This window comes from Fukomys damarensis, unplaced genomic scaffold (assembly GCF_012274545.1).
Source record: "Fukomys damarensis isolate Sample0158 unplaced genomic scaffold, DMR_v1.0_HiC HiC_scaffold_26, whole genome shotgun sequence".
NCBI lineage: Eukaryota > Metazoa > Chordata > Mammalia > Rodentia > Bathyergidae > Fukomys > Fukomys damarensis.
The window spans coordinates 22,831,185-22,848,101 of NW_022900938.1; the positions used below are offsets into that span (position 1 = coordinate 22,831,185).

The 16,917-nt window shown below is 43.2% G+C and overlaps 1 protein-coding gene across 7 annotated transcripts in view; it reads right to left on the bottom strand.

Moving 5' to 3' along the window:
• Window positions 1–16,917, bottom strand: part of Rapgef4 (Rap guanine nucleotide exchange factor 4) — a 233,933-nt gene that overhangs the window by 117,436 nt on the left and 99,580 nt on the right. For all 7 annotated transcript variants that reach the window (XM_010607008.1, XM_010607007.1, XM_010607005.3 and 4 more), the window contains 2 exons: window positions 6,990–7,062; window positions 2,617–2,636 (listed from right to left, as the gene is read on the bottom strand). In XM_010607008.1, coding sequence (XP_010605310.1) covers window positions 2,617–2,636; window positions 6,990–7,047 — 78 coding nt within the window. In that variant the 5' untranslated portion in view covers window positions 7,048–7,062. The remainder of the gene's footprint in view (window positions 1–2,616; window positions 2,637–6,989; window positions 7,063–16,917) is intronic.

Sequence of the window (16,917 nt, forward strand, 5' to 3'; positions counted from 1 at the left end):
TATAATATCAACATTCTGGGAGACTGAGGCGGGAGGGTCACAAGTTCAAACCTGACCAAGGCAACTTAGCAACACAGTGAGATCCTATCCCTAAAACAAAAAAAGGCTCAGGATATAGTTCAATGCAAAAGCCCCAGATTCAATTCCTATCCCACGTGTACCAAAAAATAAAATAAAAATTGTAAAAAGGCAATTTATAAAAAAGAATTTTTATGCAAGGTAAGGCTGAGTGTGAAAATAAAATATAGCCAGCAATGTAGTTAAAAACATCACATATCGATGTCTATGTATTTGATTAACAGTTAAACATGGTGATCAACAAGGCTATGGGTAGAAACTGGAAAGGAGAATATATTCCTTCCACAATCTGTTTGGATACCAAAACAATAGGCTAAGTACTTTTATTCCGATCCACAGGAATTATCATTATTTGAAACACAAGGGGAATACAATATTGCTCAGCATGTAACTAAAGAAAGTAAAGGATAAAAGAAATCATCATAACACAACTTGTTCTCCAAAAAGGAAAAATTTCAATTAACACCACGTTGAGGCTCTTGGGCTCTTCTTTTTAATCTTTCTAGAACCTCAACTGTACTTACCAACATCTTTCATCACATTTGCTTTATTTGACTGATGGCATTAGACAGCTGTCCCAATAGCCCAGAGTGCCTATGTCTACAGTTCTTGCTACAAGAAAGTAAGTGTGCTTTTTAGTGAGCTAGAAAATGTGACCTGGAATAGTCCAAATGAATACAAACAGACAGATGCTACTACTAACCCCGGGGGACAGCCTGGCCAGTTCTCCAGTCTTTTAGAGCAGCGTGTTGTAAACAGCTCATTGCATGTGATGTTTTGCAAAATTCAAACTCTTATTTTGTCACGAGGTAGGCACATGATGACAGCTGTTAGGTCCTCTGCTTAGAGCCTGATGCCTGTTGTCCCTCTGCAGGTGGGCTCCACCTAAAGTTCGCTGAGTGACTAAGAGAGATGGAACTTCCTTTTGAAGCCTACCACAATCTAGCCCTCCCAGGGTTTGGACATTCTGTGTGTGTTCTCCACATCCCTGCTGCCCCTTGATGAGGAAGTGCAAGGGCATTTTAGCATCTTGACTTGGTTGATGACTTGTGTGTTATTTCTTATAGCACAGATGCTTTGGGGTTTTCATGTGCAAAACTGATGGCTCTAAAGCAGTGGTGGCAAACCTATGGCACACGTGCCACAGTGGGCTATTTGTATAACTGAAAGCTCTGAAAGGTTTGCCATCACTCCTCTAAAACCTGTTGCTTGAAAAATCTTCAAAAGTCTGATCCTCAGAGATTTACTCAATACACAAAGATATTTTCTTAACAGACAGAGATCAGTGGCAAGTTTCATTGAAGAAAGTATTTTAGGGAGAGCTCTAAAAGGCCAAAAGACAGTTACTTTATAGAGGGGAGGAGGATTCTGCAGAAGACCACTAGAAAATGAGGCAAAGCTTGAGAAGACACTTGCACTTATGGTACCTACCAGTTACCGAGCTCTGTTGTTACTCTGCTTGCCACAGATGATCTAATTTAATATTCACAGTGGCCTTTTAAGGTAGTCATGACAAATGCCCACATGTTAAAAATGAGACAAGGGTGTGCAAGGCCTTACTGCTAGGACCTGAGGTCCTTTGCTGAACCAAACAAAGTAAAATTTTGATGTGACACTGCTGAATCTGGAACCCACCTTAGTAGTAGCAAAACACTGTGCCTAAACATCCAACCAGTTCTTTGAAAGAGGATAAACATAAGACAGCTAGAGCCAGAGCTCAGAAAAGGGACATACAAATAATGTAAATTGAATGAAGATGGTTTATTGGCCCACAGAACCCAAAAGTGGAAGCAGAAAAGGGAAAGGGGGACAACTGGGTAACATTACCAACGCGGGCACAGCAATCAAGGAACAGTTACAAGGCAATGTGTCTGAGTGCCAAACAAATACCACTACAGGCAGATACCTATACTCTCCCACCATAAACCTTTTCGCATTGCTGTCTAAATTTATACTCATTAATAGAAATAACATGATCACTGAACGCAAAGATTTGCTGCTGACTGACTCGCATCCTTAGAATGTACACTCAGCACTGGTGCTGGTGGAAGCCCTGTCCTAAACCTTCTCCCTCGCCCATTTCCTCAAAACAATTATAATAATTAATTATTTTCAGTTTCCAAAGAGAAACGCTGGCTTTAGTGCACTTACATATAATTAGGCAAATTCATCAACGGACTCTGGATTTCATAGCTGGTATTCCCTCTAAGGAAAGCAACTAAATCTGTACATGCTGCTAAATTAATGATTTGTTCTACCAACACGTGCATCATGGGAAAAAGGAAACAGCAATTGTACCATTTGCTCCCAGAATAGGCCTTCTTCCTTCAGACTAAACATTGGGAACATGTGACGACCATGTCAGAGCCATCACCCTCTCCCCTTGATATTTTAAAGTGACTCACCAAAGATGCCAGAATAAGATTAGAAAAATATTTATTGCTTTGTTGACTGCAGATCAAGAGCTTTCTTTCTTTCTTTTTTTTTTTTTAAACCTCATGACAGTTTTTACAAGCTAGGTAGAGAGTGGCTACTCACATTCTCCTTGTCAGGAATCCCTAGAGGAGAAAAAAGAGACAAAAGAGAGGCCATGAATCGTCTGATCAGCTTGTACGATGGAAGTGAAATCCTTTGCTGAACAAAGCCAAGTAACACTGTGGTCTTTTCCATTTATATTTTCCATACAAACTTATACAATGCTGCTCAGAAAAACAGCAGCACTGATCGAAATCTGTGACATAAATAAATCAATGAATAAGGAGCAGCGCTAAGTACCCAGGCAACAAAACCCACACTTCTTTTGCTTCTTTACCATATGCTTTACTTTCCCAGAGATAAAAATTCATTACTAATTCATTTGCGACATGTGAGCAACTAATCCCACTGAATTGAGCAATAGCGCACTCAGAGTTGTGGACAGTCAAGTCAACGCTTTAGTTGCACATACTGCAGCTTTACACTACAAACCAGCTCACACTGTTCCAGAAATCCCAACAGGTCCTAGGGTCAACCAGGACCTAAAATCCACCAGGACACAACGCCCATTTTGAACAAAACATCTCTGGCTGCCTCCAAGCAGGCAGAGGATGGGGATAACTGTTTCTAGGGGATCTTGGCTTTCTTAGTGGAAAGGTTACCTGTCCTTCCATTTACTCATGTGTTCACTCATTTACCAGCAGTGCGTGGTCATCTACTACAGGCAGGCCCTATTCCCCGTCACTTCCTTCGTGACCCTGATGACATGGTAAGGTTGGCTGCACTAGAAAGTAACAGTTGTGCAGAGCTCAGTGCGCCCAGTGCAGTGAGCACCAGTGCTTTGATATTAAGGAAAGACAGGCACAGATTTTCCCTGCAACATGGCAGTTGAATTTATATGCTTGATCAACAATGGTCTGGGCAAAAACTAGTTAACCAACATTCAGACATTTGTAATGAAATAGGAATTTTAAAAGCCTATGACATCTCATAGAAATTAGAGATTACACAAACAAAAAAGAAACCTTTAATATTGTCAGAAAACACAAAACGAAGTAGTATGTCTGACAGGACAGCAGGAAGGTGTTTATATGTTTATATCTGACACCTGACCATATTTTCCATCATTGCAATATCTTCTCTTCAGATTAAAAAATACACAGGTGTTTTTAATGTATGGCTTGCACCTCACTTCAAACCTCACTTCAAAGTGGAGCAATGTGAGGTGCTTTTGTCCTGTGGGAACACAGTAAGTCCAAATTCTGAGTTACCAGGACATTCTGTGCCAAACGGATTTACCATATTGGCTTTAACAGAACTAAGTGCCCATCCCAACAGGCAGCAATACCAGCATGCAGGAGGGCTAAGAATGGAAAAGATCACTTGGAAACTGTCCTTAATTAAAGCTTTGTTCCACAAACTGAGGTAGTCTCAGCACACACACACACACACACACACACAAAATCTTCAGGTAGGAAGTGGGCAGACTGAGAGAGCTATTCACTGAAACAGAGAGTACCAATGGGCATGTTTACCATCACTTCCCAGAGACACCTGGAGTAAGGGTGGGCTAACGTCAGCACTCCGAAACTCGAGCCTCCCCATCCACCTTTCCACCCAACATCCACTTGAAAGGGCTGCAAATTAGATTATTTATAGGGAAGTAATACTGCAGAGGTGATCTGAAGCTAGGCAAGAACTAGAAAGATGGGCTTAGGTGCTAATGGTTTTGGAATTTGACCTTCCATAGAAGGCAATGGACACTCATTAAATGGTTTTAAGTAACACAGTGATAAGAACAGGAAGGAGGGAAGAAGGAGATTGTTCAAAACAAAGACATTTAAGCCAGTGTGGTGATGCACACCTGTAAACCCAGCACTTGGGAAGCTGAGGCAGGAAGATTGCTATGAGTTTGAGGTCAGCCTGGGCTACACAGTGAGACCTTGTCTCAAAAAACAAAACAAAACAAACGAAGACATTTAAGGCACAGGCACCAGAGACAATGGTATGGTCCTAGACTGGAGATCAGTTTGAGCAATTAGCAATAAAGATACTCAGTTTGGGAAATCAGAATGTGGACTTGTGGGTGTTATTACAGAAAATCACACCCAATTATTAGGTTTGGTAATGATATTATGGTCATACATGAAAAAGTTTAATTCTCAAAAATGTCTCTTGAAGCATTTGGAGTGAAATGAATGTGTACAGGTGGTTAAAAGAAGGAACTATGGCAAAATATTAACAAACTACATATTGCTTTATTAATAGGAAACAAATACTAAGTACAAAAACATTCACATTAATTAAATCAAAATCTTGAAAATACAGGTGTTGGCTACACAATCCTTTCCGAATTAGAAATGTTTGAAAGTTTCAAAATGAAAAGTTTTCTGGAAAACAGGTGCAAGGGAGACCAAAGATGACATAAAAAATTCAGTCAGGTGAGTCTTTTCTGCTCTTAGATCAAGAGGGATGAGGCTGCAGAAGAATCAGAAGTGACAGCCCAGGAACACTGCTGAGAAAAGCACAGGGGCTGCGAGGTGTGAGTCGCCTGTGGGTGGGGAGAGAGGACGTGGTTACGGCTCAGAGCCTGGTCTACAGGGGAACTCAGAAGTGGATGGGAGGAGGGACAGGTTTCGTGCAAACCCCATGGGTCCCTTCTCAGCTTTCTGAGGCAGAGAGGCCAGCAGGACATCCAGGCACAGAGGACAGCAGCTGCTGGAAGCCAGGCTGCCCCTAGTGTGTGGTCAGTGGGACCAGATGGAGGTGCTGGCTCAGGAAGAGCAAGTGTGTCAGTCACCAGGAAGCAGGCAGTGTTGAGGGAAAGTATAAAAGCTGACAAAATCAGACTCTGAGGAACTATCTAAACTTTTGAGAAAGAAGAAACTGTGAAAGACCAAGATCCAGGCAGCCAGAGAGACATGAGGAAACCAGTATTTGCAGGGAAGCCCCAGGAACCAAGAGAAAATGGAGTCGGAGTTATTCCAGTCTTAAGAATGGGGACAGGAATGATGGGATCTATTACTGCTTGGTCACTAGTAACTCTGGAGTGTTCAAGCAGATATGGGTCAGAAGCCAGACTCTGAGGGATTAGTGAATAACTAGGAGTGAGGAAATGGTGGCTAACACCATGAGGGTGTTTGTTTTATGCCAGGCCCCATTCTACATACCTGGCATGTTGGAAATCAATACTCACAACAACCTAGGAGGACGAAGAGGCACAGACAGTCTAGGTATCTTGCCTGAACTCACACAGCTAAGAGACCGTGCAGCTTGGATTTCAATTTAGGGACTCCTGAGCCAGTTCTCCTTATCTTAGCCAGGAGTGAAGAAACCAAGAGGAGGAAAGGAAAAGGGAGAAAAGGAAAGAAAGCCTCCCATCCCCTCAGAGAGGCACAGAGGGTGTGAAATGCAGGGGCAAAAGGTGAGGCAGCTCAAGGTCAAGGAGGGAGGAGGGGGTCCTACAAAGAGCGACAAGTCTGGGAGTGAGGGTGGGACTTCAAGGAGCCTGGGAAGGTGTGAAGGAAGATGCTTAGACTAGAAGCCTGCCTGGCATGGCACTGTGGGCCCGGGCCAATGTGCCATAGCTTCAAATACTCTAGTATCTGTTGGAGTCTTTGCTACACACGCGCGCATGCCCTTCCTGAGGAGATTCAGGTGTACAGAGCAAATTCTAGCAACAGCAATGGCACAACAATGAGGGTCCCGACAAGTGTGAACACATACACATGGGCTGAGGGGACACAGACTTTTTGAGGTGCATGGACACCCACTAGAAATGAGCATCACACAGAAAAACCTCCTTCCTCTCACTGTCCACCAGGGACTGGTCTCCCACACAGGCCTGGAGGTTCTGACTGCCTGTGTATTGTGTGTGGCATGCCTCTCTGCCATACACACACCAGTAAAACGAGTGCTACAGTCCACCCGCCACCCAGCCATGGTGACACGCATGTGTGCTGAGAGCACTGACATCACAGAGGCCTTGGACGTGAAGAGGCCATGGCTGAAGCAGAATAAATGACACGCTGCACCTGACCTTGATTAACAGAGGCAACAGCAGCAAGAGATGAGGCACACTGGGGATGCTATAAGTGGAACTGAGACACAGTTTATGAATTCCATTTTTTAAAGGGCACAGAAACAACTGCACTTCACTATAAAATGAAGATATTTGGAGAAAGTATTCCAAGCATACCGAAGTTCCAGCTGGCACCAGCTTGTGCCCCCCTCATTAGTTAAGACCACAAAACAATACTGTATTAACTATCTCTTAAAATATCTCAAGTGTGAGCTGGCAGGTCTGTTTATGCTCTTAAGAGTCTGGAGAATTTCTCTGTCAATCTGGTGTAGGACATATTTTTTTTTTCTATCACATGAAAACACACACCACAAGACAAATTTTCAGATACACAATGTTCACAGTTGTCACTTACTGTCATTGTTAGAGCCCGTTTCCATAGCACCATAAGGAGGAGCCAGAAGTCCTGCCATATACTGTCGATATTTCTGAAAGACAAGATTGCAAACTCACAACAGATATTTACTCACTTTGAATACTGGTTTATTTACATGTTAAAAAGCACAAACGTTGGGTGTCAGGAAGCATCTGAGCCTTGTATTTATAAAGCCATGAAAAGTGCTCTCCAGGGCCTCTAATCTAAAATAATCGTTGAATTCTAAACCAGTCCTCCTGGATAGGGCTGAATGTGTCCCTTGCCCGGGGTGGTTGTTCTGCCGCAGCCAGTTCATTTCTGAATTGGAGGATGAATTGTGTGGGCTTCCTACCCTCCCTCCACCCCCCACACCTCTCCCAACCCCTGCAAACACATGATCATCTTTTTGTAGGCAGATGGCACTGGCACTTGGTTTTTATACATGCAGATACAAATAAATGTGCTGGCTCCTTAATAGGTGAATGGCACTGAATCTGCCTCTTTCAAAGCAAAAAGAAATGCAGCTCTAGAAACGTCTTTCTCAAAGAAGCTGATTCATTTCCATTTACCTACTTCCTTTTATACCGTACACCTGCCTGCTACGTGACCTCCAAAGAACTTTTGGTATGTTGTCAAATAAAAGTTTGGCTTAACTTAGAACCATTTGGATTCCCCTGAATTGCATTCCCCTGGCTTTCTGTCCAGGCATGCTCACAACCTGGGGCTTGGCGGCATCTATTAGCCCCAGGAGTCTGTATTGTTGGAGAGGCATAAGGTTTGCTGAGTGCAAAGCAACCTCATGCATCCAACTAGAGGTGGTGACATTTTCAAAGAACGGAAGGGGAACATTCGCCATCCCCTCTTCTCAGGTAATAAATGAAGCCTCCTTTCAGGAGGAATGCTGGGCAATTTGACTGCACGGTGTCATGTATATTTATGGTCTGTAATTATGGTGACACATAAATGTTAAACAGCGTCAAAAGCATCAACACACTATAAAGTGTTTGCGGTTACACAAACGTCAGCAGAAAAGACTTCATCTGTAGCAATGGGCAGCTGGCAAACTCACACTATTCGGGCAACCATCTGGCCCATTTGGTAGATTTGAATGGTGTTTCTAATGTAACATTGATGCTTTCTCAAAAGAGCTTTCTAGTCAAGATGTGACTAGGGTTTCTAAAAATCTTTTTTTCTTTTCATTCATAGCAACTGTGCTAACACCTGCATGCAAACATTAAAATCGTTATTTTCTCTGCTCTGAGCTAACTAATCAGTCAAACATACCCACGGGGCCAATGTACCACCCTGCATTCCTGCCATTTCCTTTGATCACTTCCCAGCACTGAATTTCTTCTCTCTTAGGACACATTACCCTTCTTCATGAGAAGGTGTTCACTAAGCACACTTCAGGGCATCCAATTACTCTGGGGTCTAAACAAGACAGGCTTGCGAGAGAGCAGATGAGGACTGGTTGAAGGGTTCGTGGCCCCCTACAACCTTTAGAGTTACTCCTCCGTCTATCAGCAACCCTCCAACAGACTTTTAAAAGAAGCAATTCATGATCAGTCAAAGGGGCCATTTTACTGAGAAACTGTCTTGGACATGTGACGCTCTGTGTCTCAGGCAACTCAATGTCGATTCCCATGAACTCCAAGGAAGAACGTTCCTAATTCCCGAATGCCTGGGGCGTCACCTTTCAAACCGCCATGCACGTAGTCCCTTGCTCTCCTGGAACACATCCCTAGTAGAACAGAAAACAGTGCAGCCAAGGGTAGGTGCATGGGGCTGGATTTTGGGACGTGTATTGAGCATCTACCACTGGGAGTGCTGTCCCAGGCAATGGCTCACCAGAGACAGCAAGTAGACAGGGTCCTTGGCCAATGTAAGACATCTATTTTTTGCCACACAGGACATACAGTAATTTCCCTCATCTACATATCAATCTGCGTACTCCTTTCAGAATTATTTTGAAACAAATTCTAAATATTATCATCATTTAATCCATATTTTCAGTAAGAATCTCTAAAAGGACTTTTTTCTCAAACACAATCACAGTATCATTATTACTGCTAAAAATGTAGTATCCTGTTGATGTTCAAATTTCTAATCGTTTCATAAATGTCACTGCTGAACTGAATTTAAAAAATAGTCTAACAATGCAACACTGATTTTTGGTATGGTGGAGATTACATCAGGGTTGAAAAATTTATATCTGTAAACAGCTTTTTAAAAAACACTTTTTAATAAACATCCACTACAGCCGGGAAATTGGTTTCTTATGTAGCACCCTGAAGTGTACTCTACACAAATTAGGATGAAAACAACTAAATGGAATAAAACCTATGTCAGAAAAATTGCAATTCCTACATTTTTTGCATATTGCTTGATCACTGGGCAGCATTTCAGCTTCCCAAGCCGTTTATAAAAGAAAACGCCATATGACAGGCTGCTAAACCTTATTCACAACCGAAAGACACATTAAAACTACAGTGCAAGGCCAATGTTTGCCCGTCAGACTTGGCACCATTTCAGAAAGTTTGCTAACATATTGTTGATGAGAGTGGAGAAAACAAATTTTGTCATATATTGCTTTTGGGGGTATAAAATGATACAACCCTGGAGGAAGGCAGTTTGGAAATATTTGTCAAAATTTAGAATGCACATTTCCCCTCACTGAGCGGGGATTTTCCTTGGAGTAGACAAATAGGCTCCTGAAATACTTGAATATACTTATTATAAACACATGGACCCGTTGGATATAGCAAACAACAAAAGCCAACAGGAAATAACAGAAATGTTGATAAATAGGGGACCCTGTGCTACTTCCTGATAAGTGGATAAGAGTTATTTCCTGATAAATATTGCTGACGTCAGAGTAGTAAAAGCCTTCTAAAAAATGAAGTAATACCACCTGTATGGATATAGAATGATCTTCACAATATTTTTTTAAATTAAGAAAAGCAAACTATAGCATGGTGTGTATACCATCTTATGGAAATAAAAGTATAGATTTCACGTGTGAATATGCATAATTTGCCAGTGTATAAGCTATCTCTGGAATGATACACCAGAAGGGAGTAACAAGGTTTGCCTCTGTAACAGAGTTCTCAGTGGCTAAAGGTGAAGTGGGAGAGGGATTTAGTATTCATTCTGTGTTTTACAGGGCTTTTGAACCATGCACTGCTGTTACCTCTGGGACTTCAGATACTTTAATGTTCTTTTTAATTTTACATTTATTATTGAACTCCTTCACTATCATTTGAAGAATGGATTCTACTACTAGAACAGCAAGCAAACAAAACAAAACTAAAATTAAAAAACATACCAACAATCAAATCCAAAACAAAAAAACAAACAAGCAAAATGAAGGGTGGAATTGGGAAAATTAAAGACCATTTAAGTGCTTTTGTCTACCATCTCAGCCTTATAGTCATCCACCAGCAGAGGGCATGTGACCAAAGAAGCTTCTGTACACCCCAACCCTGAGCCAGTCAAGCACCTCCACTTATTCAAGTCACCTTGGTTATTCAAATACTCCTACATGAAGTTCCAGACATCATGGAGAGGAGACAGGGTATTCCCACTACATCTCGTACAAATTCCTGACCTTCACCCCTAGAACCTGTGGCATAATAAAATGGTTGTTGACAGACGCCATGCCATTAAGTCTGACATAGTGGCTACACAGTAACACTTAGAACAGATTGCTGCATCTGAAAGTGTAGCAGTGACATAACAAAACCTAACCCTGAGGCATTAGCTTTGGGTTTGGAAGGTGGGAGGAAGCTGCTAGGTGTGAAGGGGGCTGTAGAGGAGACTTACAGGGCAGTGAGAGGAACATTATGGAAGATGGAGGATCTGACCCTTGTCATGTAGTGATGGGAAGTTTAGCAAAACAGATGGCTTGCAGTTCTGTGGAAAACAGAAAATGTACCTAGGAGACTTGCAGGAAGAACGCCAAGGGTCAACTGTTTCCATTTAGCTGTATATGTTAAGGTACAGCTACAGATGAGCTAACAAAGGAGTCATTTCGTCTGCAATCAGCATTTAGAGTAAATATCAATTAGGATCAAGGATTTGTAAAGTACAAAAGTAAACTATTTCTTACCTCCAATCTCTCAGCAAAAAAAAAATTTTTCGAAGTAAAACAAGGCCTCCTGACAGAGATCAAATATAGGTCAGTGGCAGGAAAACAAAGCCTCAGAGTGAAGAGGCCAAGGGTGTGGCAGGGAAATCCTTTTTTAAGACTTGGGAAGATTTAAGGTGTACAGTACTTCCTACATGACGTATTCTCAAAAAATTTCAAAATAGAGAAGGACTTAGGCTAAGGTGCTTGTATATATGGGTACACCTTTTATCCAATGAAGTGGATTGTATGTGAGAAACTCATTAATGCTTCAAACAACTGCATCATCTTTGACTAAAAGAGACAGAGAAAGTACATGATCAAAAGACTCTGTGGACCCCCAAAGCCCTATGAACAGGAAGCAAGTAAGAAACAGGCCCAGAAGCAGAACCAGTAGCCCTGGAAGAGGAACTTCCAGGAAGCAGAACTGGACTTTAATCATTTTCCAGCCAGTTCCCCAGCCAGACTTCAGATTCACCAAGTACAGGAACTGTTCTGAATCTCTCATTCCAATCTTTCTCTTGTTGCATGGAACTAGGAAAGGCACATGGGGATTCCAGGTTCGCAAGGGACAAATGCTAAACCAGAGATGCTGTGCCTGTGTGGCTTGGACCACTGTGTCTTCTGGCAGGGGCTGCAATGATGGCATCGGTCTGCAGTAGTGAGGTAGGGTAGAAAAATAAAAGGTAGAGACCTGGCAAGAGGATCATAACTAAAAAATCGCACTTTTAAGAAGACTGTAACTCATAGGACCCAGCCAACGTTTCCCAAGAAGATACATACCAGCCTCCCTTTGGTTACATTTAGAGTCCTTCCCTACCAGACCTATCACCCCCCAAATTCCTTAAACCTCCATGATTAGCTTCACTGAGAAAGTAAAGAATGGGAGCTTGATCCTAAGATAAGGCAGGAGGTTGGGCAAACCCACAGAATGTTCAAATTACCTATTTAAAAAAAGAAAGCCCTTACTTGTAGAATGGGCTAAAACTGGGTTGTGGGGCACCTTTCTGGGGCTTTTCCACCCTTTCAAGAGAAGTATAAATGTCCCCAGTTCCAACTGTAAAGTGTCTCATTTCTTTGAGGGCCTGTCCATCCTTCTCTCTCGTGTGGGCCCTAAATTTCTAAAAAACCCTTCCCTCCCTCTTATTGATGCATCCTAAAAATTCTTTTTGCACAACAGAAGTCAGTGAACCTGCTGCAAAAGGGTTCTTAGTTCAGCTCTGAGAAGCTCTTAGACCTGGCCTGGGATAGCAGCATCCAGAATTTCCTAGCAGAGGGTGTGGAGCTCCCAGCAGCAAGGGAAGATGACAGAAGTAGAGTGGCACAGCTACATGTGGAGGTGGAGAACTGTCTTCCACCAGGAAATTCTCCAGAGGGAGCAGGAGCCGGGTGCCCTTCCCGGCAGCCAGTAAACCTACATTATAGTGTAGTTCACATCTACCCAGGAGTTTAAACATCACCTCATAAGTCTGAAAAACAAAACCAAACGCAATCCCAAACGATGCTTGGTAAGGCCCGCCACACACAGGGCCCACACATCAGCCTGACCCTGGGGGCTGCAGTCTTTATGAGGAGACCCAGGAGGACTTGATGGTGATGACTCAACCTCACACCGCTGCACTCCCACTGCTGAGATGTGTGGTGGCCTGCCTGAGCCCTCTGTCTTTTGGGGGGACCCCGTGGACCTTCCCCTCCAAGCCCTTTTCCTGGGCCCTTGCACATTCTACCACCTACGTAGGTTACTCAGCCTTGCACAGCCATTTTTCAGCGGCCACGCGCACTTGGGAGAGCTCCGCACAGCCATTTTTCAGCGCACTTGGGAGAGCTCTGCTGCTAAGTCAAGTACTAGAATGATAGTAAATCAGCAGCAATATCACTGGGCAGCTGCAGGCCAGCATAGAGCACTGAATCAGTGCAGGGTAGGTATGTGTGGGGGTGTGCTGAGCTCTGATGCTGCCCCAAACTCCTGCACTGTGGCCTTGGGACTGTGTCCTCATGTGTGACACTAGGAACAGCGTGCGCTCTTCTGTTTCAGAGACATTCTGCTCCTATCCAGAGAAGTTTCCACAAGCCCCAACCGGATTGGATTTAGGGTCACAGTGACCACTAGTCTGGATTTCGTTCTGTCTCTGCGGCCTGCAGTGGCACTGCCAGTCTTTTCAGAACAGCTGTTGGTCTGGACTGTGGGATTCTTTCACTAGAAGATTCCACTTCCCACCCCTCCACACCTCTGAGGGCAGTCAGGGAATCAGTTTTTCAAATGACAAGGAAACCAAAAGTGCTACCGGGGTCCTAGAAGAAGGCAGGCTTGGTTCTTAGGATCTCCTAAGATTGCTGATCACCTGTGTCACTACAGACAAGTTCCTCAGGCTCTCTGGCTTCAAGCTCACAGACTTCGTATCAGCAAAATGGACAATGAATGAGGCTGAGAGTATCAAAATTTTGTTCTGCAGAACCTGGGGCGCCTTGGAGGACCCTTGGGCAAGCACACAGCATGTGAACATGGCATTCAGTCCCTATGGAAGCCAGTGTCTTCAATCCATTTGTTCTATAAATTAGAGTTCTAAGAGCAATTACATTTGAAAAATGGCCTGGCTTGGATAATTACTAGATTTCCAGCTAGACTGGTATCGCTCAAAGATCTCCACAAAGAAGAAACAAAGTCCATTTCATATTGTCTATGAAGGGTTCATACTGTCTACCCTCTGCTCATGGTGATGAACTGGCAAGTGTCAATGAACTGAACGGTGTGTCAGCAAAACCAGGACTAAGGTCTTTAAGGGAGATGCACTGCAGTGCACTGCTGACCTATTCCCACGGAGGTGTGCAGCGCCCTGCAGTGTGGCACCCAGCAGGCCAGGAGGGCATGTGAGAAGGATAAACAGGAGCTCTTCCTGGAGTTTGAATTTTATTCCATGTCAAGCAGTTTAAAGGATTATTTTTATACTTTTACATCATGGAGTAGAAAGCTAAATTTGCATAAATTTTAAAGATTAAAGCATAAGACTTCAAAGAAATTCTGAATTGGCTGCTGGCTACTTCTAGCTACAAAGGGTCTAGACCCCAGGCATTATGTATTGATTTTCTCTGCATTCAGTGGAAAAAACCAAGGACCTCTGATGTTATGGAAAGCATGCAGACAGAGGAATCGCAGAAGCCTGCAGTCTTAATTCTGATTCCTCCACATGCTACCTGTGTGAACTCAAGAGAAGTCACTTGTCGCAGTCTCCTAGGCATGGATGCTGGCATAGGAACACCGATCTCTCAAGGATGAGAAATAAAACCTATGAAAAGTGCCTAGCATATAGTAATGAGTGGTTGCTAGTAATAATAATGATAATAGTAATAAGCCAAAGATTAATCAAGCTAATCACAGTCTATCTTATGATATTTCCCAATTAGTCTCCAGCCTTGGGAAAGAACATTTTCCTAATTACATCTTCGTGTTACATAATATAAAGCCCCAGAATATCCCTCCTGATCTGCCTGATAAATGGGGCTATGGAAAAATAAGAATTTGGATAATAAATTTTCTTATGGCATAACAATCTACAGAAACAGCGCAAGATCCTGAGTGGTGGAGCAAGGAAAGAGCACAAGAGAGAAAGGTCCAAAAGCAACACACATGGGCAAAGACTTCCAGCATTCCAAAGTGATGGCTTTTAACAGTTTCCTTCATAAAATTAACGGGACAGTTTTTAAAGTAGAGAGTAGCTGGGAAAAGGTAGGAAGGAAGAAGTGGAGAAACAGTGGAGGATATAAAGGAAGAGAAGTTCTTAGCCAGTTAGGCCAGATTAGCACCCCCAAATTGAGTTGTAGAAGTGCTACTGACTACACAAATATTTTTTAAGAGTAGACAAAAGATGAGTCTCTAAAAGGCCCATCGCTCAGCATTAACTGCTCCCCTCAAGGCCTCTGAGGAGTTCTGTGGAAGGTGGAGAGAATGCCTGTGGCCAAGTGGGTGGTGGGGTCAAATCCTACTCTGCTCCCCAAACCTTTAGTCCTGGCCTGGGCTGCTCCCACCCAGATCATGGGCACCTTTTCTTAACATATACAATGGTTCCCCATGGCCCAGGTGAATACTTCAGAAGTTGCGTAGCGCCTGCTGTGGTTTAGACAGAATAGTGCTATGTCTCTCTGAGAAGTGAGTCACATTTTGTGAACCACAGGACTCAGAAAAGCTTGAAGGCTGAATCCCACATAAACCCTCCGTGACAAGAAGATGGGGTGCTGGCAAGGCAATATCCTGAGTTTGAGGGTCATGAAATTCCTGGCACTCTGTGTGGCCTTTCCTGGAGTTCTGTAAGCCTCTGACCAGCGCCACAGAGGCCCATCCAGGCCAGTTGGCCAGTGCCAGCCAGAGACCTGAGCTTTGGTCATCATCTTTCCAGTAACTGGCCCCTTGCCTGTCCCTCCTCCTGGGCAATCAGCAGGCTGTATCTGAAAACCCTAGGCTGGAATGATCAGCACTAGAAGTGTTAAAAACAGGAAGTCAAGAGGATGATTGACAAGCTCTGCTCTGAACACCTGGTGAGGGAAGAGGAGGGAGTGTGTGTTCAGAATGGGACCAACTATTGAGAGCTTTTGTGAGCAGTGTCCTGGATAGGGAAGAATAACACAGGAGAGCTTGGCCCTGAAGACACATCTTATCCTAATGTCCCATTCATTACATTTTACTAGGTCCTCCCAACATTTTCAAATTAAGCCCATAGAAAGTAAAGGTGAATAGCAAGCCACCTGTACTTTCTCTGAAAGCTTCCCGACTACATAGTGGGAGAGCTCAGAAAAGTGAAACAATGTTTAGGACCCCCTTTTTCTTGTTTCTTGGCAAGAGTTATTTCATAACCTTTGTATGATGTGAAAAATGGATGTGGGAAATTGCTGTAAAACCTCAGAGAGCTAGAACATTCTTAAACACATGAATAGTAGAAAAGAATGCAGAAAAGTAAAGCAGTTAGAGATGGAATCCAGGCAGAATTTTTCATTGCAAAGTTTAAGACACACGTACTGCTTTACTCACAACATCTCACACTTACATCAAGTTACAATGCTACCTCGGTGCTTGTTGTTAACTGGTTCTGGGAGCCATAATGAGGACCAAAAATGACGAGAACCAATCAAAAGGATGGAAAGGAGGGCAAGTCACAAGGCAATCAACACCGACAAGTTCTAGCTTGCAAGTCAAGTACCAAACACTAAGTACTGAGACAAAAAAGAAAAAGGAGGCGATGCCACATTCAACCAATTTTAAATCAGTCTGGTATCATGGTATGGAGAATTCTAGTTTATTGTTTCTTGATTTCTATTATCATTGGGGCACATAACTTCCATGGCCACTTTTGCAATGATCTTTAGTCCCATCCTTTGGCCCTACTGAAGGTATTTCTAAAGTAGGCAAAACTTCACTTGCCAATTCACAGCCATGGTTGTCGAAACATAACCACCACATGATGGGTCTGATGGAAGATTCTCCAAGCCCCGAGTCCCTTTAGGAGCCAACAAGACTAAAGCCCAAATGGGACCGTGCTACAAGTAACCAACGAAAGCTCCTGTCTCCTACAGGTCTGTGAAGGTGACTAAGGCTCTGCTCAATAAGAGTAAAGTCCCTTATGCACTCTAAAGTGTAAGGTAGTGTAATTCCTGGAATGAATAAAGAGTATAGCCAGCAAGTCTCATTCCAACATAGAGAGTAAACAGACTGACCCTGAAAGGATGGGAGAATAAATACATTTTCACGCAGTTGGTCAGCAAATGCTAAATGGATGTAGAAGGAGGCCTGTGGAGTCCCCATGGGCCTTGTGG